The sequence below is a fragment of the Alosa sapidissima genome, chromosome 17 (assembly GCF_018492685.1).
Source record: "Alosa sapidissima isolate fAloSap1 chromosome 17, fAloSap1.pri, whole genome shotgun sequence".
Taxonomy (NCBI): Eukaryota; Metazoa; Chordata; class Actinopteri; order Clupeiformes; family Clupeidae; genus Alosa; species Alosa sapidissima.
In genome coordinates, this window is record NC_055973.1 from 4847057 (window position 1) to 4873585 (window position 26529).

The window sequence follows — 26529 nt, forward strand, 5'->3', positions numbered from 1 at the left end:
TGCTGGTCGGACACATTTATTAAGTACATGTCTTCCACAGGCAGATCCAACCAAGAGAAAAATCACTCCCAACAGATCGACAGCCAACAGGGTTTTGGTGAATCCTGAGCACAGCGCACACCCCCCACAGATTTTTTTTTTTTTTTTGTGTGTCTCCATTCATTCAACCGATCAATCAATTAATCAGTCAGTCAGTCAATTAATTAATCCATTAAAATGGGTAAAGCAGATTAAAAATGAATACTTTATACACATCTCCAGCAAGGGTCAGTCTGTACAGTGTCTATCTACAGCTGATATGTTACACTGGGTTTCTGAGCACGCAAGAGTGTGTGTGTGTTTGTGTCAAGGGGGTCAATGGCCTGACCAGGCAGCTTCACTTGATGGGCGAGATCTGCTCTGCTCCTCATACAATCATTTGTTATTGTTTTTGTTTTCAGGGAGAAGCGAGAATCTCGTTATTTGTTGCTTTTGTGAGCCACAAGTGTGAGTGAGTGTGTGTGTGTGTGTGAGAGAGAGAGTCTGGGGCAAGGTGGCTACCAGGAGCACTCATCAGAGGAGGCATGATCAGAGGCAGAGCGTCCGGTGGGGCATGGGGGTGTTGGGCTGTCCTTGTGGAGCCACCGCCGGGGAGAGAGTTCACATTTTAGACCAGACAGCAGAAAAATCAAAACAAGGGGAAAAAAACCTAGAACAGAGTCCTTCTGCGTTGAGGAGGAAATGGACACGGTGAAGCGGTGCGTTGGCGTGGAAACAGGCACATTACTGCTCTGGTGTGGGTTTGCAGGCAAGAGAGAGAGAATGTGTGTGTGTGTGTGTGTGTTGCTACACGATAGCATCGAATGAGACCGGCAAGACAATGTCCAGAGGTCCGTAGATCATGACCTCAAAGCCATAGCACACAGCGAACGTCCCCACCAGTATCCAATGGTGTTGTGACAAATTGGTTACTGGTCTTCTTTGGTGTGTGTGTGTATCTATTCTTGCATTAGAGATGCTGTCTGTGTGTATAGTTGCATTAGAGACAGTGCTTATAGTTAGTATCCTGACCACAGTGGACAGGATGTCGTCCTCACAAATTAACACACACAGCCAAAGCAGGGACAAGGAGATGACAACACACACACACACACAGACACACACACACAAAAACATGGCCACAGCACAAACACACACCCAGACACAGAGAACACACACTTCACCCCCACACACACATAAAACTTAGTAAGGCCACCGCAGAGCTGTACACTCACCTTTGTACAGCTCCCTTTTCACACACATGAATACACACACACACCCCTCAGTGCGGTGTTGAATACTGTTTGGAGGGGGTGGCAGCAGCAACAAGATCAGCTGTCAGTCATACGGTCTCAGTAGCTCTATAAAACTAGAGCTAAGCAATGAGTTTCACTACTTTCTCTCTCATATACACACACACACACACACACACACACACACACACACACACACACACACACTGTCTCGCTCACACACCCGTTCGGCCAGGCAGAGTCTTTTCAGGAGAAGCGCGGGAGCGTTTGCTTGCATAATCACAGCCAGACACAGGGGAGGAGAAGAAGAGCTAAAAATCACTAACATGAGGTTGCCCATTAAGATTTTGGTTTGAAATGTGAGAATAGCTTATGTACATTGGTAAATATCTGTGCAATTCTCTTCCTTTTGGTGAGTGGGGTGGGGAAGAAGGGCCGCCGGGGGGGGGCACGGGTGGGGGGGGTTACTCCTGGCCGAAGCCCTCCGTCTCCTCGATGGCGAAGAGCAGCTTCTCCTTTAACTGCTCGTAGCTCTTGTAGGGAGGCAGGTCCAGCCTGTTGAAACTGATGGGAAGAAAGAAAAAACAAACAAGTCACATCACAGACAAGTCTAATGTTTACAGCAAACAAACAAACTCACATGTGTCAGCTTTCAACTTCACCCCAGCAGAGCCTGACATTTCTTAAGGCTTAGCTACATTTGTGTCATTTTTCTGTCATTGTGTCAATATCATAAACTACAAGGTTATGAAAGAGGGCCAAAAAAAAGGACAATAAGGTCAAGGTCAAGTTCTAGGGGCACCATACTGACCAGGTGTGACTGCGAGGAAGCCAGGTGTCCTTCCCAACCTTCTCTATGCAGAACTTCTGCGGACCATTGCTGCCTGCAAGGGTAGAGGAAAGAAGGAGAAACAGATCAGAGATACAGTACACATGGCAATTTGACCTCTGAAGGTCCCCCAATAACAAGCCCCAAAGCTGCCATCTTTGCCCATATAAGGGGATCTGGGTACCATCTTTGCCCATATAAGGAGATCCGGGTACCATCCATCTTTGACCATATGAGGAGATTCAGACCTCCTTATATGGTCAAACATGGCAGCTTCGGGGCATTTTTGTAGGCGAACATCAGAGGTCATCACCATCACCAACATCACCATGACGGGAGGAGGCAAAGGTAAGACAGAGGAAGAGGGAGAGGAGAGGAGGGGAGGGGAGGGGGAGGATGCTGGGTTACCCATGAGCTCAGCGAAACCCCCTAGTGGCAGCCTGCACGTCCCCGTCACAAACTGCATCAGTCGGAGACGCACCTCATTGTCCACCTCCTTCACAAACTGTGGACACGCAAAAGAGCAAGTTAGACACAGGAATGACCACTGCATGGGCACACGCACGCACACACACATTTTCATCTGAGTATCTGCATACCTGCCAAAACCACATGATCTGTTTGCTGTTCCGTGTGTAGTGGCGATATACGGTGTTCCTCTGCCAGTCCTGCAGGTCAACCTCTTGCATCCCGCAGAGCATCACCTAACACACACACACACGCTTTAGTCTTGTAGGTGTTTGAATGTACTTGTGTGTACATATATTGTGTTTTTGTATTTGTGTGTGAGCCAGTCACCTCCAGCTCCTTCTCATCAAAGTACTGCAGCCACTGTAAGGGCACCACTTCATTGAAACCGTCCAGGAAGGCTTTAGTCTGGCCCTCCACCCCTCGAGAGAAACGCCACTCCGCCATCAACCTAGAAATCACATACACACACACACACACACACACACACACACTAAAGCAACTGTACAACACAGAGGTTGCAGGTTCCCATCAATATTTCACATGGAGTTGCCAAGCAATGAGCTGCTATGCTAACACTTCTGAGAGCTGAGAGCCCAATGTACTGTCTGTACCTACCCAATGTACTGTCTGTAGCTACCCAATCTACCATCTGTAGCTACCCAATCTACCGTCTGTACGTACCCAATCTACTGTCTGTACCCTACCCAATGCACCGTCTGTACCTACTACCCAATCTACTGTCTGTACCGACCCAATGTACTGTCTGTACCTACCCAATCTACTGTCTGCACCGACCCAATGTCTGTACCTATCCACTGTACTGTCTGTACCTATCCAATGTCTGTACCTACCCAATCTACTGTCTGTACCTACCCAATGTCTGTACTCTACCCAATCTACTGTCTGTACCTACCCAATCTACTGTCTGTACCTACCCAATGCACTGTCTGTACCTACCTACTGTCTGTACCTATACAATGTACTGTCAGTACCTACTACCCAATCTACCGTCTGTACCTACCCAATGTACCGTCTGTACCTACCCAATGTACTGTCAGTACCTGCTACCCAATCTACTGTCTGTACCTACACAATGTACTGTCTGTACCTACCTACTGTCTGTACCTACCCAATGTACTGTCTGTACCTACCTACTGTCTGTACCTACCCAATGTACTGTCTGTACTTACCCAATGTACTCCTCTTTGTTCTCCTCAGTCACCAGAACATTGGCACCGTCGGGCTTCAAGTCATGAGACGTGATCTTGCCCAAGATCTCCATGTCCACTGAGAAGTACATCTCCAAGCCACACTCTTCTATATTGTTATCCCTGACACACACACACACACACACACACACACACACACACAACATTATTATGTGGAGTAGACACGTTCTGTTCTGTCTTGCTCTACTCAATGCACACTTACAAATACACAGACACAAACTATAAATAGGCAAATCAAATACAGAGTGTGTGTGTGTGTACCTGATCCAGATGAGAGAGTTGTAGAACTCTGGGTCGATGGACTCCAGGTCTTTGAGGATGAGCTTCTTATTGAGCATGCGCTTATAGAAAGGCAAGGAGAAGCCTGTATCGATGAACTTGCCATGGAACAAGGCCTACAGATGGGCACAGACAGACAGAGTCAGAGAAGAACAGACAGAGAGGCCACATGGGGGCACGTGTGGTCAGTAGCCCATTTTGGAAAAGGCTGTGAGTTTAACTAAACTACAAATATAATCTTTGACTGCAATGTCTCAGGCTATCAATTTAATATAATTTTGTCAATAATCAGGTTGTCTGTGTAATATGTCTGTGTTGTCTGCAGGATGCACTTACAGGAGGCCAGATTAGGACTGGTGTGTGTGTGTGTGTGTGTGTGTGTGTGTGTGTGTGTCTCCCTGTTCTAGTTGAGATTGTGCCCCCTCACCATGGCGATGAAGCGGCCAATGAAGCAGAAGTAGGCCAGGTGGTCGGGGTTGATGGTGGAGGCCGGGTTGATCTGCAGACAGTAGTTACTCTTCCCCGCATACTCAAACAGACAGTACATGGGGTTCAGCACCTCGTGAGACAACAGGAAAAACCACTCCCTGCAACAGACAGACAGACAGCGACAACAAGCAACACGGACATGTCAATTCACATACTGTACACACACAGACACACACACAAACGCAGATGGTCACCATACTGTTTAAAATAAAGAAATTCTCAATAAACAGTTTAACAAAACATTAACGTAATTACAGTACCACTGTCAAACACTGTACTGTTGACCACAAATCTGGTTACTTCAGTGTACATGCATGTTTTATGCATGTGTTCTATAAGTATATATAAGTATTTATATACTCTTTTGATCCTATGAGGGAAATCCGTGTCCGTACATTAGTGAAACACACTCAGCACACAGTGAACACACAGTGAGGTGAAGCACACACTAATCCCGGCGCAGTGAGCTGCCTGCAACAACAGCGGCGCTCGGGGAGCAGTGAGGGGTTAGGTGCCTTGCTCAAGGGCACTTCAGCCGTGCCTACTGGTCGGGGTTCAAACCGGCAATCCTCCGGTTACAAGTCCGAAGCGCTAACCAGTAGACCACGGCTTCTGATCTTCTTGTCTCAGTCAATATATTTTGTATCTGTATTAGGTGTAGTGTCTTATCCAATCTAATAAATGTAATGCTTTTGCAATGCAAGTGGCCATTTCTTAAACCGATAAAAAAAAACATTTGCATTTGAAAAAATGATTTTGAGACAAACAGGAGGGAGGAAAAGGAAAGGACCGACACAGTGTCTCAGTCAAAGATTGTTAAGGCGGAGCAAGATGTTTCATCAGGAGCCACTTCCGGGAACCCGGATCGCACGAGGGGGGGTCAAAATCCCCCTTTATGCAGAGCAGAGGCAGCGACTGCTCCATTGAAGTCTATGGGCATAGCTCAGAATTTCACCACATATGCTAAGGTCTTGGTTCTATAGAGTTAGGAATGTGAATTTCGGGCACGTTTTCATGATCCTCAAACCCTTCTGAACATTTCAGGTACATTTTTAGCATTTTTGAGCATTCCAGTCTGGAGAAAATCAACCTTATATCAGGTGTGCGCCGGTTATTTATGCAGCTGCTGTTGGCCGGTTGCAACGTACGCTCGTCAATACGTCATCGACACGCCTCTTTATGCAGACAGGATTCGATCCCCATTTCGCGCCCATAGACATGAACTACGACAAAGTATCTTGCTCCGCCTTAACAATCTTTGTCTCAGTGCAGTCTCTCTCAGCAGGACTTCCTTCACTCACTCAACTGTTCTTGTACAATCTTGGTATAGCAAAGTCACTTGTGTTGGCAGCCAGGACGCTAAGGCAAGGAACACACTGACCAGCGGCAAGCAGCAGGTTTCCTATTGTTCTCTATGGTTTGGCAGCGGAACGGTGGAAGCGCTAGCGTTGAACAAGCTGAGCGTTGAACACGGTTCCAAAGCGCAAAGCGAGCGTATTCAATTGTCAGTTTAGGCAAACCGTTTGTGTTACTTAGGAACGAGATAGAACTTATTATGGTCTGAGCGTTGTGTTACGCTTGCCGCTGCTGCTTCGTTATTTCCAGTGTGATCCCTGCCTAACATGTCATTGGTAATGTGTGCGTCAGGCAAGAGTAGGTATTGGCATACAGTGCAAGGTGTGTTTTAATGTGGGTCAGAGCGTTGACATATGGAGCTCTCCATAGCCCTCATAAGACGGATATTAGAGATGGCACAAACCCAGGGTGGTGGATTTGGGTGAGTGTGAAAGCACTGACCTTGCAAGGCCACCATAGTCCAGTCCCTCTTCTCCTCTGAAGATCACATATAGTCTCCGCCTCAGGTCATAGGGCTTCAAAGCCATGATCTGCACACACACACACACATTTTGAAATCAAGTCAAAAAATTGTTGGCTTAAAGAATTGTTATCGTATCAAATCATAATTAAACTTGAGAATTACACCCCTCGTGTGTGTGTGTGTGTGTGTGTGTGTGTGTGTGTGTTTGTATGATTTTGGACAACTCACCTGTTGGAAGGAGTCTTCAAACAGTGTCTGTCTTGAGACTGTGATCTTCACATGGCTGGGTAGCGCATTCGACTGCAGACAAAAGCACAGTGTTCTATTTACAGGTAGTCAGGCAAAAGCAGTGTTCTATTTACAGGTAGTCAGGCAAAAGCAGTGTTCTGTTTACAGGTAGTCGGGCAAAAGCAGTGTTCTATTTACAGGTAGTCAGGCAAAAGCAGTGTTCTGTTTACAGGTAGTCGGGCAAAAGCAGTGTTCTATTTACAGGTAGTCAGGCAAAAGCAGTGTTCTGTTTACAGGTAGTCGGGCAAAAGCAGTGTTCTATTTACAGGTAGTCAGGCAAAAGCAGTGTTCTGTTTACAGGTAGTCAGGCAAAAGCAGTGTTCTGTTTACAGGTAGTCGGGCAAAAGCAGAGCCATATAAAGGTAGAGTTGTGACAACTCCATTGACACTAATGTTCCATTTTTTTCCAACAATGGCAGCTAATGGAAGCCTCAAATAGTTTGAAGTTAACAATTAATAATAGCAGCAGTGCAGTTACAGCAGTATGTTTGTAGCCAACATTTCAGACTCAGATTTACATTCCTTTGCCTCATCCGAATAATAATAATAATAACAGTAATAGTAGTAAAGTAATAGTAGGCTATCAATAGCCTAATTATAATAATAAACGATTTATGTATCGACTATGACTTTTCTGCTGCTCAGTCTTTATCAGTTCCTCATCAAATAAATTAAAAGACGCTAAAAGCCCAATAAATGTGCCACACGTAATAGCCGAATATAAGATAACCCTTGCCTATCCCATTTCAATAAGGCAGCACTACACCACCACGAACAAGCCGTCATTAAGTTTTTACAACTTTTATGACGTGACGTTTCTTGGGCATTTAGCTTCACCATCACGTCAAGTTGTAACGTATGCGCAATGCTCATCTAGGCTATGGATTTAAGTGGCTTAAAGGCAGCAAAAACAATTCCTCCATAACTGTGTATTTAATCGTTTGATATGTGGATAACTTTCAGTGGACTAAACAAAAGGTAAAGATTTTGTTATCACAAGGCTAGCTGGTTCGTTATATGGCGAAGTTATATAGCCAACTTTGTTTGCAGCAGTGAAGCTGAGTTTGTTGTTAACATTGTTGGTAACTGTCAGGGAATTTAACCCCAACATATAGATACAAGAACCACAACACGTAGTATGGCTTTGCCCACAAACTCTGGTACCAAGAGGAGAGCCTGCTAATGTAAGGAAGAATTCCTCACACCATCAGTCTCTGACTCTGCAGCCCAAAAGCTGTGTCTTTTATTGTACCGATGCACTTCATTGTGACATACTCTTATCTCACCCACACACACACACAGACAGGGTGCTTGTCTGGGTGCACACTTAACTTGTACTCTCTGTTCTTAGAACTCAGCACAACAATATTTCTGCTTACACAAATGGTTATACAATGATAATAATAATTTCCTTACAGTAACGTAAACGTTTCTTCAGTTAGGAGCAGTAGCCTATTGTTTTATTTTATGTTGCATTCATTTTCATTGGCAAAAGCTAGCCTAATATAATATGCATGAGAACCTATAGATTTGAGGGAGCTGCAGCTGTTAGCATTAGAACGGTCATATTAACACAGCAGGCACTAGCCCAGTGAAGGATCGTGTAAACCCCATCCCCAGAAACCAGTTTCAAACCAAGCTTGCGCTGATATGATGCATGATCACTGATCAAATTGCTATTTTCTGACAGGATGAGCACAACCATGCAGGTTCTCTGAATCTCAAGCTCTTTAGCCTAGCATCTTAATGCTGTATTCACAGCACGGTGAATGACAAACGGTGACAAAATGCTGTTGTTTATGAGTTCATAGCCTGGTTATTTATCAAGGACTATCACGTTTTATATGTTATTATGATCACTCGCATCGCATTACCATGGGGTTACTGTGTAGGTAATACTACGGTTAACTTAACATGCCCACCATTACACTGGAGAGATGTTAGAAAACTTTTAAACTTTTTTTTTATTCTCCCGAGACGCCAGCTACTTAAGGTAGTTCGCCCTGAAACATATAGCCCACATAAGGTAAGGGCCATATGTATAGACCATTCTATTACACATACGCAAGGCATCAACACCTCCCAGACAAACACAACACATCCCAGATTTTTTAGGCAAATCAATCTTCACAGCAGATCAGTGAAGAACTACCAGAGAAAACGTTGGGGAGAAAACTCAAACAAGTTAATGTTAGACTTAGACTAGCTGTGTTACAGTTTCTCGTTGCAAAATTAAAATCTCCATGCGCTTTTGTAGGCTACACGCAGTCTCAAAAACACGGTTTACAGCTCGAGTCACGTACTAGGTCATTTTTTATAACGATAATTTAGATAGGACTAGGCTACACTTATGGGGTGGGTGCGTTTTCTAAAGAATCTCCCGTCTTGGTTTTGTACAGAAATTAATATTAAGTGACACATACGTAAAAGGGAGAAAAAAAGGTCACCTTCCGATATTTAGCAGGCTACGGTCTGGAATTTAATTTAATATTGTTGTAATGGTAGGATAACTACACAGTTTACACAATAATTACACTGTGTTATAAATATTGTATATCAATGCATGTATTGTCTGTCAATTACCCAAAATTGTGGCTCTGTCTCTCATTGAACAGTAGCTTATTTAATGCATTCTAATCCATTGTCAATCACTTCCGGGAACTTTTTGAAGTTTACATGAACCACGTGACCTTAACGAATTTTGAACACCCATTGTCGCAACTCTACCTTTATATGGCTCTGGGCAAAAGCAGTGTTCTGTTTACAGGTAGCCAGGCAAAAGGGGAGTCCTCTCCAAGGGGCTCAGACAGCGAGAGAAGGGGCGGAGCTAGGTGTGCAAGTCTTACCTGGCATAGGTAGCGGAAGTGAGCGAGCTTCCATCTGAAACTACGCTCATAGGCAATCTGAGGACCTTTACTGCTCCTGCAAGAAAAACTGACATTAGGTTTGACTCATTCTTTCCTTCACTCTCTCTCTCTCTCTCACACACACACACAGATGTGAACACCAGAGATGGGTAAACCAAGTAGCATACAAAACAAACAAACAAACGTACACTGATGATTTGCCAGTGCGTGGATCACTGAATGTTGTGGTCCTCGTGTTGTGATCCACAAAGTAGCGGACGCCCTCGCGTGTGTATCTGATCTCCCAGCCCTCCGGCAGGGGCTCCTCATTCTGCAGCCTGAGAGAGAAAAAGAGAGAGAGAGAGAGAGAGAGAAAATATTTAAAAAGTGATCCTATGTTAAACTGGGGATCTGTAGGCGACCCAGATGCCTGATGAGGATGACGCTCACCCTTGTGTGCGAGGATCCTCCCACTGGGTGGTCTTTGTGTTGTGGTTGACAAAGTACACACGGTCATTGGAGTCCACACGCCGCTCTACAAACACACAGACACAGACACACAATCATTAGTACCTGAAGACTGGGAGAGGTACTGAAGTATAAAAACATCAGGGTTCCCACACCTTGGTTAAGATAGATCAAATTCAAGGACCTTTAAGGACTTTCCAGGCCCAATATCCTCAAATTCAAGGACCTAATGTGTCAATAAATTTCAAGCGCAGGCATGGTTAAATCATGTTACCTCAACAGACCAAGGATACCTTGTTGCAGTTTTCTTTTATTTTTGGTCAGATAGTAGACAGAGTAGACAAGTTAAACTCGTTACCATGAACCTGTTGGTTTATTCATCAATATGTTAAATTAAATATTTGGGCAACAAACACTACACGTGTGAAACACGCAGAAATTACGCTGGTTGTGTAGTTCTAACCAACGTAAATCAGGCATACGCATAGGATATTGGTGGCGAAATAATGGAAACATGTTAATAAGCGGACAGAATTGTATGGATTTTTTTCCTCAAAAAGAAATTCAAGGACCTCCATTTATTTATGTCTGTTTTCAAAAACTTTCAAAGACTTTTTTTTTTTTTCAGATTCACAAACGTTCAAGGATTTCAAGGACCCGTGGGAACCCTGAAACATATAGCCCACATAAGGTAAGGGCCATATGTATAGACCATTCTATTACACATACGCAAGGCATCAACACCTCCCAGACAAACACAACACATCCCAGATTTTTTAGGCAAATCAATCTTCACAGCAGACATGCAGAACCTCAAAATGGCACAGGTTACACACATATTCACCTCAATGTTACATACATATTCACCTCAAGGGTCATTCCCTGTAAAATCAGACAGAATCCAGGAAAATGGTTGGTGCACCATCTCACCTTTTGCTCAAAGTTGGTCTACATACAGTATGTTTAGGTCACAAAACTAAGACCTGTAACATTTTTTTACCCTTGATTTTTCATATTTTTTACACTTTCAAAATGTTTCATTCTCATTTGCAACCTTGTCATGTTTCATCCTTAATATTATTCCTTGATCCTTATTGCCTTCATACTAGTTAATATTTGATATTTGTATTGATATTTCTGTTATTATAACTATTACTATCATGCTTAAAGTAAGCTTTGCAACTTTATTTGAAACTATTTTTAGTGTTCAACTTCATATACTGCAAGTTGCAAGTGACGAAAGTGTCTGTGAAATACCATAACCATAATACTGTCTGGCTCAATACCATAACTATAGCCATAACCATAATGTTGTCAGGCTCAATACCATAACTATAGCCATAACCATAATATTGTCAGGCTCAATACCATAACTATAGCCATAACCTTAATATTGTCAGGCTCAATACCATAACTATAGCCATAACCATAATATTGTCAGGCTCAATGTATGTGGAGAACTAAAAAATATTGGCACAACATTAATAACTTGAAATTGTTGTATTTAAAGAACAAAATAAGGATTGATACAAAACAGTTACAAGTTCCTTGTTTATCATGTTTTGCCACTCTGTTTGCACTACTTGTCCCAAATCTAAGACCTTATAGAAAACAAGTGGCTACACCATACAGACACTTAATGGTTGAGGCATACTGAGAACATGTTTGTCTTCTGTCCTACAAAATCTGGGCTGTCTACGAATAATACTTTTAAAAATATTAATGCCCGAACATTGATTCTGTAAAACTAAATAAATATCAAGGGCTAAAAAAATATGATACAGCCAAGGTTTCAACAAAATCTAAGATGGTGCAGCAACAACCTAATCTGATTCAATACAGAATGACCCTCAAGAGACAAAATAATGGACCAGAAGTCCAAACAGAGATGAAGATGAAGAGTGATAAACAGAGAGACAGAGAGAGAAAGAGAAAGAGATACAACAGAGAGAAACATGTAAATGTAGATATGTAGCGAGTACAGAGAATGCACAGAGATACAACATACAAGAGAAACATGTAAATGTATGTTTAAATGTTCTGCTTTGGCAATGCAAATTATTTGTCATGCTAATAAAGCTCACTTGAATTGAATTGAAAATGACAGAGAGTGAGAGAATGAGAGAGATAGAGAGACAGAGACTGTAAGTCAAGCAGAAGACGAGGGTTGCTTACCCCATCCAGGAGGTAGAGGACCTAGCGGGTCATTCTCCACAGACATCATAGAGGCCTGGTAACGAATAACAGCAACACACAGCTCCATTAGTATTTCAAAGTTACAAACCAAAAGATATGCCCTTCACTTTCCTGACACTTTATTGCTCACGTCATCTAGAACCATTACTCTCCTGAACTAATCACAAGTGACAAGATTATCTTATTACTTACCTGCAAACCAATCAGCCACAAACACATCAAGTAGCTGCACTTGAAGTATCAAGGCAAGAGCCCATACAGGCCTTAATGAGTGACCAGGAACAGGGGAAGAACAGATGACCCCTGAACTGTCCCCATCACTTCCCAAAGACCTTAATGACTCCTTTCACTCTATTAACCCTCTTAAAATGTTTAACATGATCAGAATACTCCCTCCTCTGGACTGGGCCATGTTTTTGACTGACCATGAGAGAGATATGAGAGACATGAGAGACATGAGAGACCTTGAGAGACATGAGACATGAAACATGAAAGAGATATGATAGACATAAGAGAGATAAAAAAAAGAGATATGAGAGATATGAGAGACATGAGAGACATGAGAGATATGAGAGATATGAGAGACATGAGAGATATGAGAGACATGAGAGATATGAGAGAGATCAGAGACATCAGATGAATCAGTCAAAAGGTTGTGTGCTCCGCTCTGACTGGCTGCGCTCATGTGGTGCTGTGATGTGATTGTTTCTTACGGAGTAGAGGTATCTCTGGTTGATCTGGTGCATGGCTCCCTGCAGTTGGCTACGCTGCGACTGCCACTGCTCGAAGTTGCGCACAGACTCCATAGTGGGCCTCTGCCAGGTGGTGGTGCGCGTATTGTGGTCTACGTAGTAGATCCTGCCGCGGTCATCCACACGCCTCTCCCAGCTGCACACACAGTCCAGTCATCAAAAACGTTTATATTTACATGGTCATTTAGCTTACCCTTTTATCCAAAGCGACTTACAGAATTAAAAAAATGTCAATCAAACCAACAGTTCGACTAGGACATGTTAGTGCTGCATTAATGCATCTCCCAACACACACACACACACACACACACACACACACAGCAAAACATACAACAAACAGCAGAATATGGCTGGGCAGACACACACGAGCCACAAGCCAGCAGCAGAGTATGGCTGGGCAGGACTGAAGACTCACCCTGGCGGAAGCGGCTGCGGTCTTTCCCATGTGGTGGTGCGCGTGTTGTGGTCGACGTAGTACGTCCTTCCGTGAGGATCCTTCCTCTGCTCCCACCTGATGCGAGAGAGAGAGACAGAGACAGAGAGACAGAGAGAGAGAGAATGAAAGGATGAAGAGGATGAAACTCGCTCTGAATATTCATGTGCAGTCAGACATGGCCAGCTTATTGCACTCTGCCTGCAATGCAGCAGGTCATAACAGGCAGGTCAAGACTCAAGATGCACTAGAGTACTGCAAAGTAGTGCTGCCACTAATGTTTTTGGACTAATCTTTTGACTAATTTTTCGATTAGTCGACTAATCTAAACAACTAATAAAAAAATAAAAAAATCAAGTGTTTGTTATTTCGTTGTGTCCATTTTATTATGAACTCAACTGAAGGGCCAAAACATCAAATATATATGAGCCTACTTTTGTTAGACACTCATTAAGTAAACTATTCAAAAACATTATGTATTAACAATATAAGCGTAAGCATCTGTATTTCCATTAGGCTATAGTACACTGTAGTGGACACTATGGACATAATTCACCATACTGTGTTGTACTGTACATGTATTCCTTACTTAAAGGGACACCAGGCAACGTTTTCGTGTTAATTACTCATCTTTGTAAGTCGGTATATGGTTAAATGACTCATTACAGGGCGAATGAAGACTCTCTCGCCCGCCCCTACTGCCTGTAGGAAGAATATCCCGCTTGCAAGTTCAGTGTATCGTACTCGCCGACCGAAGCAGGATCAGTTTACAGCACAGAGGCAGGCAAACGAAACGCTAGCGATTGTTGCAAACGTGTGTATAATGGCAGAGCCGGCGAAGAAGCAGCGAACACCCTTGACGGAAGATGCAAAGAAAAGGAAAAGAGCTTCAGACCGAGCGAGGGGGAGTTTCATAGAGAAAAGGCATCAGGCTTGCCTGGTGTCCCTTTAACTATGCTTGTGGTAAGTGTGTTCTATGTTGTGAGCTATACTACAATATGAGATGCGTTCCGCACGACACGTCAATGTATTAAGGCTGTGCAATTAATCAAATTTCAATCTCAATTTTGGCTCCAAACAATCACAAAAATAGTATAAACGAGAAAAAAACAATTATTTTGCCACATTCCGTTAAGAAATAAGGGTTTTTGGAAATACATACAATTTTAACTCATACTGTGCGCTGATTCACGCTGCTTCATTAAGCCCCACAATCCACACGCCCCTCCCCTCTGTGGACAGGCTACTCAAGCAGTTTTGGGTTGCATGTGTGTGTGCTCCTTTATTGTTGATATCACAGGCGGCACCATGTCATGTTGTCACGACACGCCTTTGCGTTGTCAACGTGAGACACTCTCTTCACTTCATTTACTGCATTTCCACAATACCATATTAGTCAGAGTTTAGACTAGCCTACTACGCTTAGCTCCCCGCGCTTAGCTCTGCCTAAAAATGAATTGCACTGAAAGCAGGCAGGGACGCAGCTATGCTGCTCGTGTTTACACTTGTGTGCATGACAGGGTTTAAAACATTAGCCTACTGCCAAAGTCTAAGTAGCCTGTTTATCATCCAAAGACAGTCATTGTACTTCTCAAGAGTTAACTAGATGTACCGCAGAGCGGTACAAAATATGACCGCCGCCCAGTCCAGCACATTTTTGCCACAAAAATAAATCACGCTGAAAGGCCTATATGATTCTAACTGTCTCACTAAATTGCATTATCCACACTCAATTATCACTGGTATCTGCTAGACAACAAGTACCAAAACATGATTAGTTCATAGATTTCACATGTAAAATTCATTTTATACAACCCCACCCCCATCTTGCCTGTTCATAATTCTGAGAAATTCTTGAATTGTGTGCATGTGTGCGTGCACACGTTTATGTTTATGTGTGTGGGTGTGTGTGTGTGTGTGTGTGTGTGTGTGTGTGTGTGTGTGCGTGCGTGCTTGTCTGCGTAGGTTTGTGCATGTGCATGCATGCGTACATATGTATGTATGATTACTGTTAATGTATGTGTGTGCGTGTGTATCTGTTTATGCACATGTGTGCACATGGAATGGGTTAACATGACCCTTGGAGGCAAACATACAGAAAAAATTGGTCATCCTAGGCCCTACGGTTCTCAAGATATTCACAGAAAACTGTGTCTGCCCTACCCTCCTTTCGGGGGGTCCAGTCCAGCGGGTGGGCTACAGATCAAAACGAAAAACGATGGTTCCATGCTATCCATGTGGGGTTACATGCCCACCAAGTTTAGTGTACCCCGGTCTTTCAGTGTCCCAGGAATCCTTGTTGGTGTACGGTCACTAAATGTACACATAAATCATTTTATTGTAAGGCCCCCCATGAACGAAAGTTCACAAAACTTGGCATGCATTCGGAAGGTGTCATAATGATACTACACTTTCAATTTCGTGCAGTTTTGACCATGTCAGCCAGAGATATTGTGATGAAAACACCTAATTTTTTGCTTTTTAATTTTTAACTAGGTGGCGCTATACATGAAACGAGTGGTTATGGAATGGGTTGACATGGCCCCTTGAGATCAACATACAAAAAAATGGTCCTCCTAAACCCTACGGTTCTCGAGATATTCACAGAAAACTGTGTCTGCCCTACCCTCCTTTCGGGGGGTCCAGTCCAGCGGGGGGGCTACAGATCAAAACGAAAAACAATGGTTCCATGCTATCCATGTGGGGTTACATGCCCACCAAGTTTCGTCTACCGGGAATCCTTGACGGAAATTTGGACATGCGAAAAAGGAAAAAAAATAAAATAAATCTGACTAAACCTATATGACCGCCGCTTCGCTGCGCGGCGGTCATAATAACATAAGAGTTAATAACATTACAATGAGCCGTTTGAGACGGGAGACCAAAAATAAATCAGCGGTCAATAGTAAAACGACTTGTCAACTAAAAAATTGCCGTCGACTCATTTTCATGGTCAATTACGTCGACTAAGTCAACTAATCGTGGCAGTACTACTGCAAAGCTTTGCTTTTTTCATAATATGTCTACAAGCATGCCAGATTTGTAAAGCAAAATATCAAATGTATTTGTTGAAAACACTACTTATTGTGTGTGTGTTCTGTATAGGTGTGTGTGTGTGTATACCCTGGAGGAAGGGGCTCTGTTGTGACGGCGTTGGGGGTCTGCTGGCGCGGTTTGGCTGCTTGCGAGGAGCCAGTGGCTGGAGAAGGGGACGAAGAGCTACCAGCAGCGGCAGGGGCTGCCTCCGGGGCAGGAGAGGAAGAGGAGGAGGAAGAGGAGGGAAGAGGGGCGGGGGGGTCTGCAGCTGCCACATCACGCTCTTCGTCTGAACTACCGGCAACTGGCATCTCCTCTGTGCATGCTGCCACAGCACTGTCTGAACCATTTACTACAAAGAGAGAGAGAGAGAGAGAGAGAGAGAGAGAGAGAGAGAGAGAGAGAGAGAGAGAGAGAGAGAGAGAGAGAGAGAAAAATGTTATTGGTGAGTGGCTGGCTGAGTTGATTGATAATAGCTATAACTGTTGTTATAACTGACATTACAACGGAGGACTTGTAGAGTGAAAATGATGTTATTATGGCAGATCCTGTGAGTGGTGTTTAACACTGTACTTTAATGTCATTCTCGCTGTGGACAGATGCGCCCGCTATAATGACTAAAAGATTACCTCACCTGTCTGCTGGGCTACATGACTAGAAGATCACCTCACCTGTCAGTGTCCGAGTGGCTACATGACTAGAAGGCACCTCACCTATCCGAGGGGCTGCGTCGCTGTCGGTCTGCATGGGGACGGGCGCGTTCTGGTGGGAAGGGGAGGAGTCGGTGTCTCCGTTAACGATGGGGGCAGAACTCGAGTCACTGCAGGCAGAGCTGTCCACGCCGTTGGAGCCACACCCACTGCAAGAGAAAGCACAACCAAAGCGCCATTCGTCAGAGTCACAGAATCGGGTCAGGGAGTCAGGGAACTATGAAGATCGGTGTCTCCGATGGATCAAAAGAGTGCCGGTCTGTGTGTGGTGGGGGTGGTACTGAGGGAAAATAATCCAGTGCTCTGAGCAAAACAGGGTCATGGCGCCCTTATGTTCAAATCTTTAAGATGTAAAAAAAAAAGACAATTAGCACATTTCACAATTTCCTGGTTTCTGGCTTTGTTGCACTGAGGTGACACCCCGGCAGAGTGTGTTGTAAATGAGTGATTTCCTACGACTCTGTGTACATCTTTGAGCCTAACAGTCTGCAAATTGAAAGACCCACTCCAGTGGTTTATAACATTGTATTACATTTACATTTATTCATTTAGCAGACACTTTTAATCCAAAGTTGTCCATTGTCCACGGAGCAATTTGGGGTTCAGGGCCTTGCTCAATGGCCCAATGGTGGAATTGAACCCACAACTTTTCAGGCTACTGTATGCTAACCTAGCTCCTTAAAACCACTTCACTATCACCGCCCCATGAAACCTATTAAACTCTATCGCTCTCTGTTCCTCAAAAATAAATGCTCAGAAGATTTCCATGAAACAATGGCCGTACATTTCTACATGTTTCTTAACGTCTCCTTTAGTCTAGGCAATCTGTAAGAAAAAAATAAGATACATAAATAAATTTTATTTATTTTTTTTTAAAAATCACTGGTGCTGATTTAGTAATTTGCCTAGAGTTGTTGTGATCCGAATATTGAGATTCAGGAAGATAATCCAGTGCAAGGTGAGTAATGCGTAGGTTGCAATGCCTACACACACAATACAACCTCACATCAACCTCTCAAACTCTGGTGCTGTACTGTTGACTCACTGCCTTAGTGGATGTGAACGACAACCTGCCATTTGCTTCATTACAATTTGCAGATGTTACAAGCTCAACCTGCTAATAATTCTCTCTGTCACTTCACACTCGCCAGCTCTGCTTGTGCTGTATTGCTAACTTATTCACTGTAGGGGACCGCTCTGCTATTGGCTATGAAATCAGAATGTGTACATGATAGACTCACTCCGCTAATGACTTACTGTACCAGAGGTGAATCCCTATACACTTTGCTGGGTTCTTGGTGAATTATGTGGCCAGTCACAACGAGGGCTATGGTATATGTGTAGCGTCAAGTGAACTCGACTGAAAGAGAACGTATGGTCAAGTATAACCTCGGTTCTCTGAAGGAGAACATGAGACGTTAACCCTTTCTGCCCCATTGACTCCTGAATCTGGTGGGCTGGTCGCTTCAGAAGGTAGAAAGAGGAAGAATACTTCACAGACACTGCCTTATATAGTGGAAAAATATTCCCCTAGACGGGTGATTGGAGATTGGTTCAGAATCAGATCAATGACATCATAGAAAGATGGACTTTCCATTGGTTAACGTCTCATGTTTTTTAGCGAACCAAGGTTATACATATGTTTGTACAGCGTTAACATTGTGGAAGTGGAACACTTGCATGCAAAAACACACTGGTTTTATTGCTGGTTTAAGGCTTAACAACCATTTCCATTGATTCAAAGGGCCAAAACGTAAAAGTAGGTACCAATTGACCTGTCGCTAAGCCCCGCCCCCCATTGTTACCGTGTGAAAACTCGGACAAACAAACCAGACTTGATTAGAAATACATTGTGGACAATGGCAGCTGACAGTATATGAAAGCAGGCTTTGAGGACGTTTTGATCGATAAGAGGATTTACTTTCCTCCAGAAGCTATCAAAAGAGACTTAATTATGCTATGGAGGGGTGTATTCAAAACTTTAGAATACATACAACGTGACAAGCAGTTGTGGCGAGTAGCCGTGCAAATCACCTGCAAAAACCACTGACGTTAATGCTAGCTAGCTAGCTAATGGAAGATTGATACTAAGATATGTTAGGTTACTAGCCTGGCGGGCCATCCTATATCATTGAAATGTATAGTCTGGAATCGAGCCATTCACCTCGCTTAATCCAAGGGGCGGGCAGAGAATTGTCTTTCAAACTGCCTAGGCATGCAATAGGCCAGCGCTACGACCATATCCGTATCCGGTCGGCAAAACGGCAAATACATCCTTCTTTGAAAGGAATGACTTAAGTGCGTTGCTCAACTTTCAAAGAAAAGCACAAGTCCAACTCCTCCAAAGTTGACGCTAACGCCAATTCAAACAACCGCTCTTCGTTCGTCATAGCCACCTTCCTTGTTGTTCACCGTCGCAGGACTGTCGTCATCCTGTTAAGCCCGCCTTAAGACTCTAACAAAATAGAGCGCTGTGATTGGATGACGTCCACAGCGTCAGCCAATAGAAATCCCTATGGTTTGATACTAGACGTACAGGCTGAGCAAATTAATTTGCCGCCGCTAGGGTGCGTCTAGATTTCTAGGCTATTAGGTTACGTTAATATTTGATGTAGTAAGAATATAGTAGTTGGTTAATGAGCATTTTCATCTTGGGATTTAACAGGGAACCTGTGCCCACGTTGTTGGCTTAGTAGCCTACATTACTTTGAGCTGTTGCAAACGCGAGAGACGTCCTGTAGGCTACTGCTGATGAAAATATACCCCGTTTTCTAGCCTCTCGGGGTACCAGCCATCAGAATTACACGTCCCCCATGCAAAACGTTTGACAATGGTTATCCGTCGGGGTTTTTTGAGTTAATAAACTCCATAAATAACCCTTAATTTGTCATTTTATGCCTGCTCCCTGTTGTTTCCTACGGAGTTGTCCGAGTCCCATTGAGGCTGGACTGTCATTGGCTCATCAGCGTTCTAAGGGTGGCGCTTAAGGACAGGTCAATTGTGCAACAAACCAGTCTGAAATAAGCCTGAGAAATTTTGAAAATAAAAGAATGTTCCTCAACAATGAAAGATTCTAAAATTCCATGTTGGGTTAGATGGGGTCAGATATTCTTTAGAATGTTTATTCTACAACATTCTAATTACAGTTTTGTCAGTTTGCTGAAGGGTAATACAGAACAACTCTCATTTGAACATATTTCCACCAACTGGATTTTCATGGACTTTTACTATGGTGTTTAGATCACCAATTGAAATATAAAAAAGTGAAAATAAATTCTGTTGCAATTAGTTTTGCACTGTTCCCTGCTGCTGCATCTGACTGGCTCATGTTCTCCCTCAAGTACTCCGGCTTGGTTTAGCACCTGTATGACGTCATAAAAAACTGCCGTTAAAAATTCGCATAATGAGACTTGTGTTGTTCGACCATACATTCAAATCAGTAACCCTCAGCCATGACCGCTTATTTCCCTCATGATATATCTCCGCCCATGAAGACATTTTGTTCATTATTGAGATCACGATTATTAAACACGATTACTCAGTGATTTTTAAACAATCATCCATTTGTATTTTAAATATAATCAAATAGGAAAAAATACATGTAAAAAGTGAATTCACACAACAACTCAAGACCAAAGGAGAGCATTGTTATGAAACGGAATATAGCAAAATAATCATTATATTTCGATTATGTTGTTTTCATAATTGTTGCATGCATGTCATAATCACAATTAATCAATTCATTTGTTGAATTGCACAGACCTAGTTTGACCATAGGGAAACATCATTGTCTATACAGTAGTGGCCCTCGGTTAGCTTGCTTGGTAAGAATGGTGGTCACAATAAGTTGAAAACCCCTAAAGTAGCAGGCCACTACAGCAAAATATCACCAGCAGAATCAGTTAAAACTGCAGGTGTTTCCATCTTAATGAACCCTAAGTGGCTACGCAGAAGCAAGCAATAGCGCAAATACTACTTCTGGCTACGATCAATGCTCAGTGCTTACAACCTGTTGGCCACCTCCTATCCGAGCCATGCGGTGGAAGAGCCCGATGCCTTGTGTTGAACTGGACCAAAAAACACACAGGCATACTTTCTATGTGACTGAACAGCAAGCACTCGCGGTGTCCCCAAAACCTCTCCAGGAGAACAAAACGGACGAGTCCCCATCAGAATGTGAACGAGCTGCAACATTTCCGCTCTACCGAACCAGCTGATTCCCCTCGTAAGCTCCGCAGAGAGGTGAACAACGTGAGAGAGCGAGAGTGTGCTCACCGCTCACTTGTTCGCTCGCTGGACGGGGCTCACCTGTTTGGAGCCCTCGTTGATGTGGCATCGTCTCCGTTCTCGTGGATGGCATCTCCATTCTGCTGCATTTCTGCCACAGAAACATGAAAAACACAAAGACAACTCTGAGCACAGGGCCACCCAACACAAACTCAAGGCACCCAACACATGGCAAGGACTCAAGCACGCGCACACGCACGCACTTTACATATACTCAATGAAACAAAACACACACAGACTCATTTATTTTATATACTGAATGAAACAAAACACATACAAACTCTATTAAGACATATACTAAACATTGTTACACATGCACGTACACGTACACACACCTGAAAAGCACACTTACATACAGACAAAAACACATACAGGGCTCATCAAACAAAACACATTTTAATGCAGGCATTGGTTGGACTCACTGGTTGTGTTTGTGCTACTGTTGTGAAGCGTCTCTTGGTCAACACTAAGGCCGTCCAGGACCACGGTCAGCTCCCCCGCACTGACTACGCCACTCTTCCCCTCCACCGTCAGGGATAGCACCTGCTTCACACGTTCCACTGAAACGCACGCACACACACACACACACACACAAACACACACAGATTACACATGGTAAAACACGTCAGCACCACAGACAGCTCCAAGTGCTTCATCTGCAGCTCTTTCTGTTAAGCATCCCCCCACACACGGACACACACACGCACACACCTCTTTGCAGCAATTCACACAATCTATCTAGGGTTTCGGTTTAGACCTCTCTGCAGACACTTAGTGCCAGCTCTGCAGTCCAGAGCCTCTCATCACGCCAACCAGATATATTTCATCCCTTACCACACCTCACCTTAGCCCACCCCGACCCAACCAGGAGAGGAGAGAGGAGCAAGCGGAGAGGGGAGAGGGGAGGGGGGAGAGGGGAGGGGGAGAGGAGAGAGGGGAGAGGAGAGAGGGGAGGGGGAGAGGAGAGAGGGGAGAGGAGAGAGGAGAGAGGAGAGAGGGGAGAGGAGAGGGGGTGATGAGGAGAGGAGAAGGATGGAAGGGTAGGAAAGGAGGCGTACATTTGCTGCTGTTCTGCTCCAGCATGTGCCGTAGGTCCAGGCTGGCCTTGCCCAGCACGGCATCTGCCTTCAGGGCATGGTGGCTCCACACCTTGAACTCCAGATGTGTGTGTGGGGTTACATTCCTGTATTAAAACACACACACACACACACACACAGTATAAATGCTTGCACTTACACACTGCATAAATGTATGCAAGATGCCTAAGTAAAGCCTGTTACTTTCTTGGGGCCGTATTCACAAGGCCTTTTATCTTACCACTAGGAGTACTCCTAAATCGCACTAAAAGACTTTAGCTAGGAGTTTTCTATTAAAAGTCATTCACAAAGCCTTTCAGACCTACTCTTAGTAAGGAAAAATGACAACTCCTAAACTAATAGTGAGTCTTCGTTGCTATGGATGACGTCATTACTCATGCACGAGCTTGACTGAAGTGGCCACCTTGATTGGCTGATGATTGTAACGCAGGAATGATTCCAAACACCTCCCTTACGATGATGAGTGACAGGTCTGAGAATGTGTGTGCTACACTAGTGCGAATGACAGAAGATGATGAATAACTGAATAAAAAGGCCTAGCCTAAATGAGAAAGAGTACGGCGAAACAAATAGCCTAGTAGTTGCAGCCTAATGAAACATATGGATTGATGCAGTATCTTTGCAACATTATTAAATTAATCTGTCACCATATGCTTATGCCTACGTTTTCAAAGAGGAGAACATTTTAATTTGATTCACAATGAGATGTATTTACATGTTGAGAATGAGTAGTTTTGGTTGTTGGTGGCGTTATTGCATCCCTTAGTTATGCCTACAATGCAAAAATATTCCCTCGCGACTGGAAGCTCCTGTAGCCGCATAGGATTTCAAAACATCGCGACGCGAAATGCCACAAAAAGCTGTTTGTGAATAGGTCTTAGTGAGTTAGGAGTCCTCTCGACTTCTTTTAAGCTGTCCCAGACTTAGGTGCTACTTTTAGGTCTAAAATGCTTCATGAATTACTTTTAAGTAACACGCCCATTATTTTTAGGAGTTGCTCCTAAATTCGCCACTTTGGAGCTACTTTTAGCCTTAAAATTCTTTGTGAATACGGCCCCAGAACTGCTACCAGCAATATGTCAGTAAGTAACAATAACAGCATGATCTCTCCACAGATGTGAGAGAATGTATATTTATGTTATAGGAGTATAGTCTTCATATACAGACTGTGCGTGTGTGTGTATGTGTGTGCATGTATCAGAAGCAGGGCCTCCTCCCAGCGAGGGTTGTGTGTGTGTGTGTATTCCTGTGTCTTACAGAAGCAGGGCCTCCTCCCAGCGAGGGTTGTGTGTGCTGTGGGCCTTGCTGGTCCTGCGGGACTCCCCCTCCCCGGTCACCTCCACATAGACGGCTGTCCCAAACCAGTTCTTCTTGCGCCTGAGTTTGGCACAGACCACTGGGAGAGAAAACACACACACACACACACACACACACACACACACACACACACACACACACACACACACACACACACACACACACACACACATTACAATCACTGTAAATTTTATGTGGAACTCCCAGAGGACCCAGAAGGGAGTGAAAGCTAGCACTGGACAACATAATGTGTGTGTGTGTGTGTGTGTGTGTGTGTGTGTGTGTGTGTGTGTGTGTGTGTGTGTGAGAGAGAGAGAGTGAGAGAGCGAGAGAGCGAGGACTCTACTCCCCCACAGAGGGTATTAGCTTATCACATCACATTTTTTCCCCATTTTTTCACACAGGCTCAAAAGTGTGTGTGTGTGTGTGTGAGAGAGAGTCATGGCGTTCACCTTGGGCCTGCAGCTGAGACGAGCCTCCACGGTCGTTACTACAGTCTTCGTCACCCAATGCTGTGGCCATCGCATACACAGGGGTGTTGAGGCCTGGAAAACAAACACACGCACGCACACAGGCACACAAACGCACGCAAATACACAAAGACACACACAGTTCAAAGGTATCTTTTTATGTCTTAGCACTGATTCGCTGATGTGCATGAACAACATGATGAACCAGTAATAAAGGCAAGTCCTGCAGGACATGCTAATTTCCTATTTATATGCTAACTTGATTAACTTGTGAGCAGACATTTTAATGTCAGTGTTTACATGCTTACATGTTTGGAGTGTTGGTTGTTCTAGAAGTGTCTTTTGGGAATTGGTAGAAGTTGTGTTTATAGTACTTGCAAAAGAGTCTCGCACTGACTTGGCGCTACTTACGTTGTGTGTGTGTGTGTGTGTGAAGATCAGGGTATTCAGCCCACTCCGTGTCCCATGGTTACCACTGTAACACCACAACAGGAAGTGGTAAAGCACAATAATGTCAGCATGGCTGGAGAAACACACACAAATTTACCAATAACTCTCTGATAGGATGAAGCATGTCCTGTTAATCAGTATGTCAGTACAAAGATGAAACAAAAATGACTCTTCTATTAAATGAATTGGCCACTTAAAGAGAGTTGCAAGTGTGTTTTTTCCGCTCACAGGCGCTAGGGGGAAGCGAGACTGCCACCATTCAAACCGAAAAAAAGTCATATAACCATTCCAATGACTCCGAAGCTGTTAAGGTAAATTAAGCTAAGAAACCTGCAAATTAAGCTAAAAAACCTGCATATTAAGCTAAAAAACCTGCATAGTTTGCCTTTAAAGTGTCTGATAAGAACCCAGCATACAACAATACACTACCTACTCTTTTTTGTGACCATAATACTAAACTGCAGCCTATGATATACTTTGCTATATACACACAATACATTCATAATTGATATGTATGCACAATTAAATTGCTAATAGGCCTATCATCCATCCATAATGCACTTTTGCGTCTTGAGTGGGTCTTTGGAGAGCTTTGCGTGTCACACCCGGGGTCGGGCTTCAGCTTGATGTGTGCTGTGACAAAACCCTGTGCTCTGCTCTCTGGAGCTGTGCTGCGGTGCGGCTCTGCACTCTGTAAATATCTTCTCAGGGTTTCAGCTTTCAGCTAAGCAGTGGCACTGCTCCAACCATCTACATGCCACACACTTCACAGGGCTCACACACACTCACACACACACACACACACACACACACACACTTCTCTCCCAAGCCTAGCATAAACCCCAAACCTCTAGTATAGACCTAATCCCATCCACATTAGGACTGGGTCATATTTCCCTTAAGGACAAGTTACATGTGACCATTCCAATAATCTCTTATCTAATAACCTTATAACCCTAGAGGAAAGCCTACATTTAGTCTATTACAGACTTGCTAGGACCCCCAATTCTCCCAGAGACACCCATACTAATTCACCTAAAAACAAACCCTTCAGGAAACCCTACATTACGTTTACATTTAGCAGACGCTTCTATAATGTCATTTACATTATGTCAAATATATTACAAGAGCCAATGGCCTCGGGGCAACTTGGGGTTAATTGCCTTGCTCAAGGGCACAACGGTGGAAGCCGGGAATTGAACCCCCAACTTTCTAGGCTACTACATGCTGGCCCAGCTCCTTAACCACTATGCTCCCAGCACCTCCCATCAGGACTATTAATCCCCCGCAGGTACACCATCTCACCCTCATATCTCTCTCACAACAACAGCACAACAAGGACACAGTTACTCAGGGAGCAGAGGCCTTCACAATGATGCAGCTCCAAACACACTTACGGCCTCAAGCACATCAGCTCAAACAAGCCTCTGTCTTCAGGAGCAGTGGCCAAGAAAACAGCACTCTGTATGGCCCTGATGCTCACGGGCCAAGGGCCCAAATTTCCAGAGAAAGAACGGCAACAGCCTCCGGGTCACTCACTAAGATTACTGCAGTCGACCAAACCACAAGAAAGGCATCTCAATCGCAGTCGCAGACAAAAGTTGGTGAAGTGGTCTGTTCTGGCCAGAAAGGGTTCAATATTCTGTGTGTGTGTGTGTGTGTGTGTGTGTGTGTGAGAGAGAGAGAGAGAGAGAGAGAGAGAGAGAGAGAGAGAGAGGAAATTATCATTCAGAGAGGGTCATTTCCTCATTCTCAATCTGCCCACTTCATAGACTGGTACCAATACACTGTC

General features: G+C 43.9%; 1 protein-coding gene and 1 long non-coding RNA gene across 5 annotated transcripts in view; both read right to left on the minus strand.

Moving 5' to 3' along the window:
• Window positions 1-26529, minus strand: part of LOC121688246 (NEDD4-like E3 ubiquitin-protein ligase WWP1) — a 28156-nt gene continuing 1627 nt past the window's right edge. The window contains exons 2-25 of one of the 4 annotated variants that reach the window (XM_042067716.1): window positions 24699-24762; window positions 24270-24362; window positions 23758-23896; window positions 22462-22586; window positions 21826-21963; window positions 21425-21494; window positions 17120-17265; window positions 16494-16758; window positions 13353-13448; window positions 12899-13073; window positions 12165-12219; window positions 9972-10056; window positions 9731-9859; window positions 9522-9591; window positions 6616-6687; window positions 6366-6454; window positions 4507-4666; window positions 4062-4195; window positions 3762-3902; window positions 2899-3019; window positions 2700-2804; window positions 2509-2605; window positions 2083-2155; window positions 1-1835 (exon numbers count right to left, since the gene is read on the minus strand). In XM_042067716.1, the coding sequence (XP_041923650.1) occupies window positions 1736-1835; window positions 2083-2155; window positions 2509-2605; window positions 2700-2804; window positions 2899-3019; window positions 3762-3902; window positions 4062-4195; window positions 4507-4666; window positions 6366-6454; window positions 6616-6687; window positions 9522-9591; window positions 9731-9859; window positions 9972-10056; window positions 12165-12219; window positions 12899-13073; window positions 13353-13448; window positions 16494-16758; window positions 17120-17265; window positions 21425-21494; window positions 21826-21963; window positions 22462-22586; window positions 23758-23896; window positions 24270-24339 (2655 nt within the window). In that variant the 5' untranslated portion in view covers window positions 24340-24362; window positions 24699-24762 and the 3' untranslated portion in view covers window positions 1-1735. Of the gene's footprint in view, window positions 1836-2082; window positions 2156-2508; window positions 2606-2699; window positions 2805-2898; window positions 3020-3761; window positions 3903-4061; window positions 4196-4506; window positions 4667-6365; window positions 6455-6615; window positions 6688-9521; window positions 9598-9730; window positions 9860-9971; window positions 10057-12164; window positions 12220-12898; window positions 13074-13352; window positions 13449-16493; window positions 16759-17119; window positions 17266-21424; window positions 21495-21825; window positions 21964-22461; window positions 22587-23699; window positions 23730-23757; window positions 23897-24269; window positions 24363-24698; window positions 24763-26529 lie in introns of those variants that run through there. The other 3 variants (XM_042067714.1, XM_042067715.1, XM_042067717.1) reach the window with 3 other exon arrangements.
• On the minus strand, window positions 1-26529 carry LOC121688256. Its single transcript, XR_006024538.1, has 2 exons — window positions 25531-26529; window positions 1-1299 (listed from the first exon to the last, which is right to left on the minus strand). It is a non-coding gene; the product is annotated as an uncharacterized LOC121688256 (long non-coding RNA).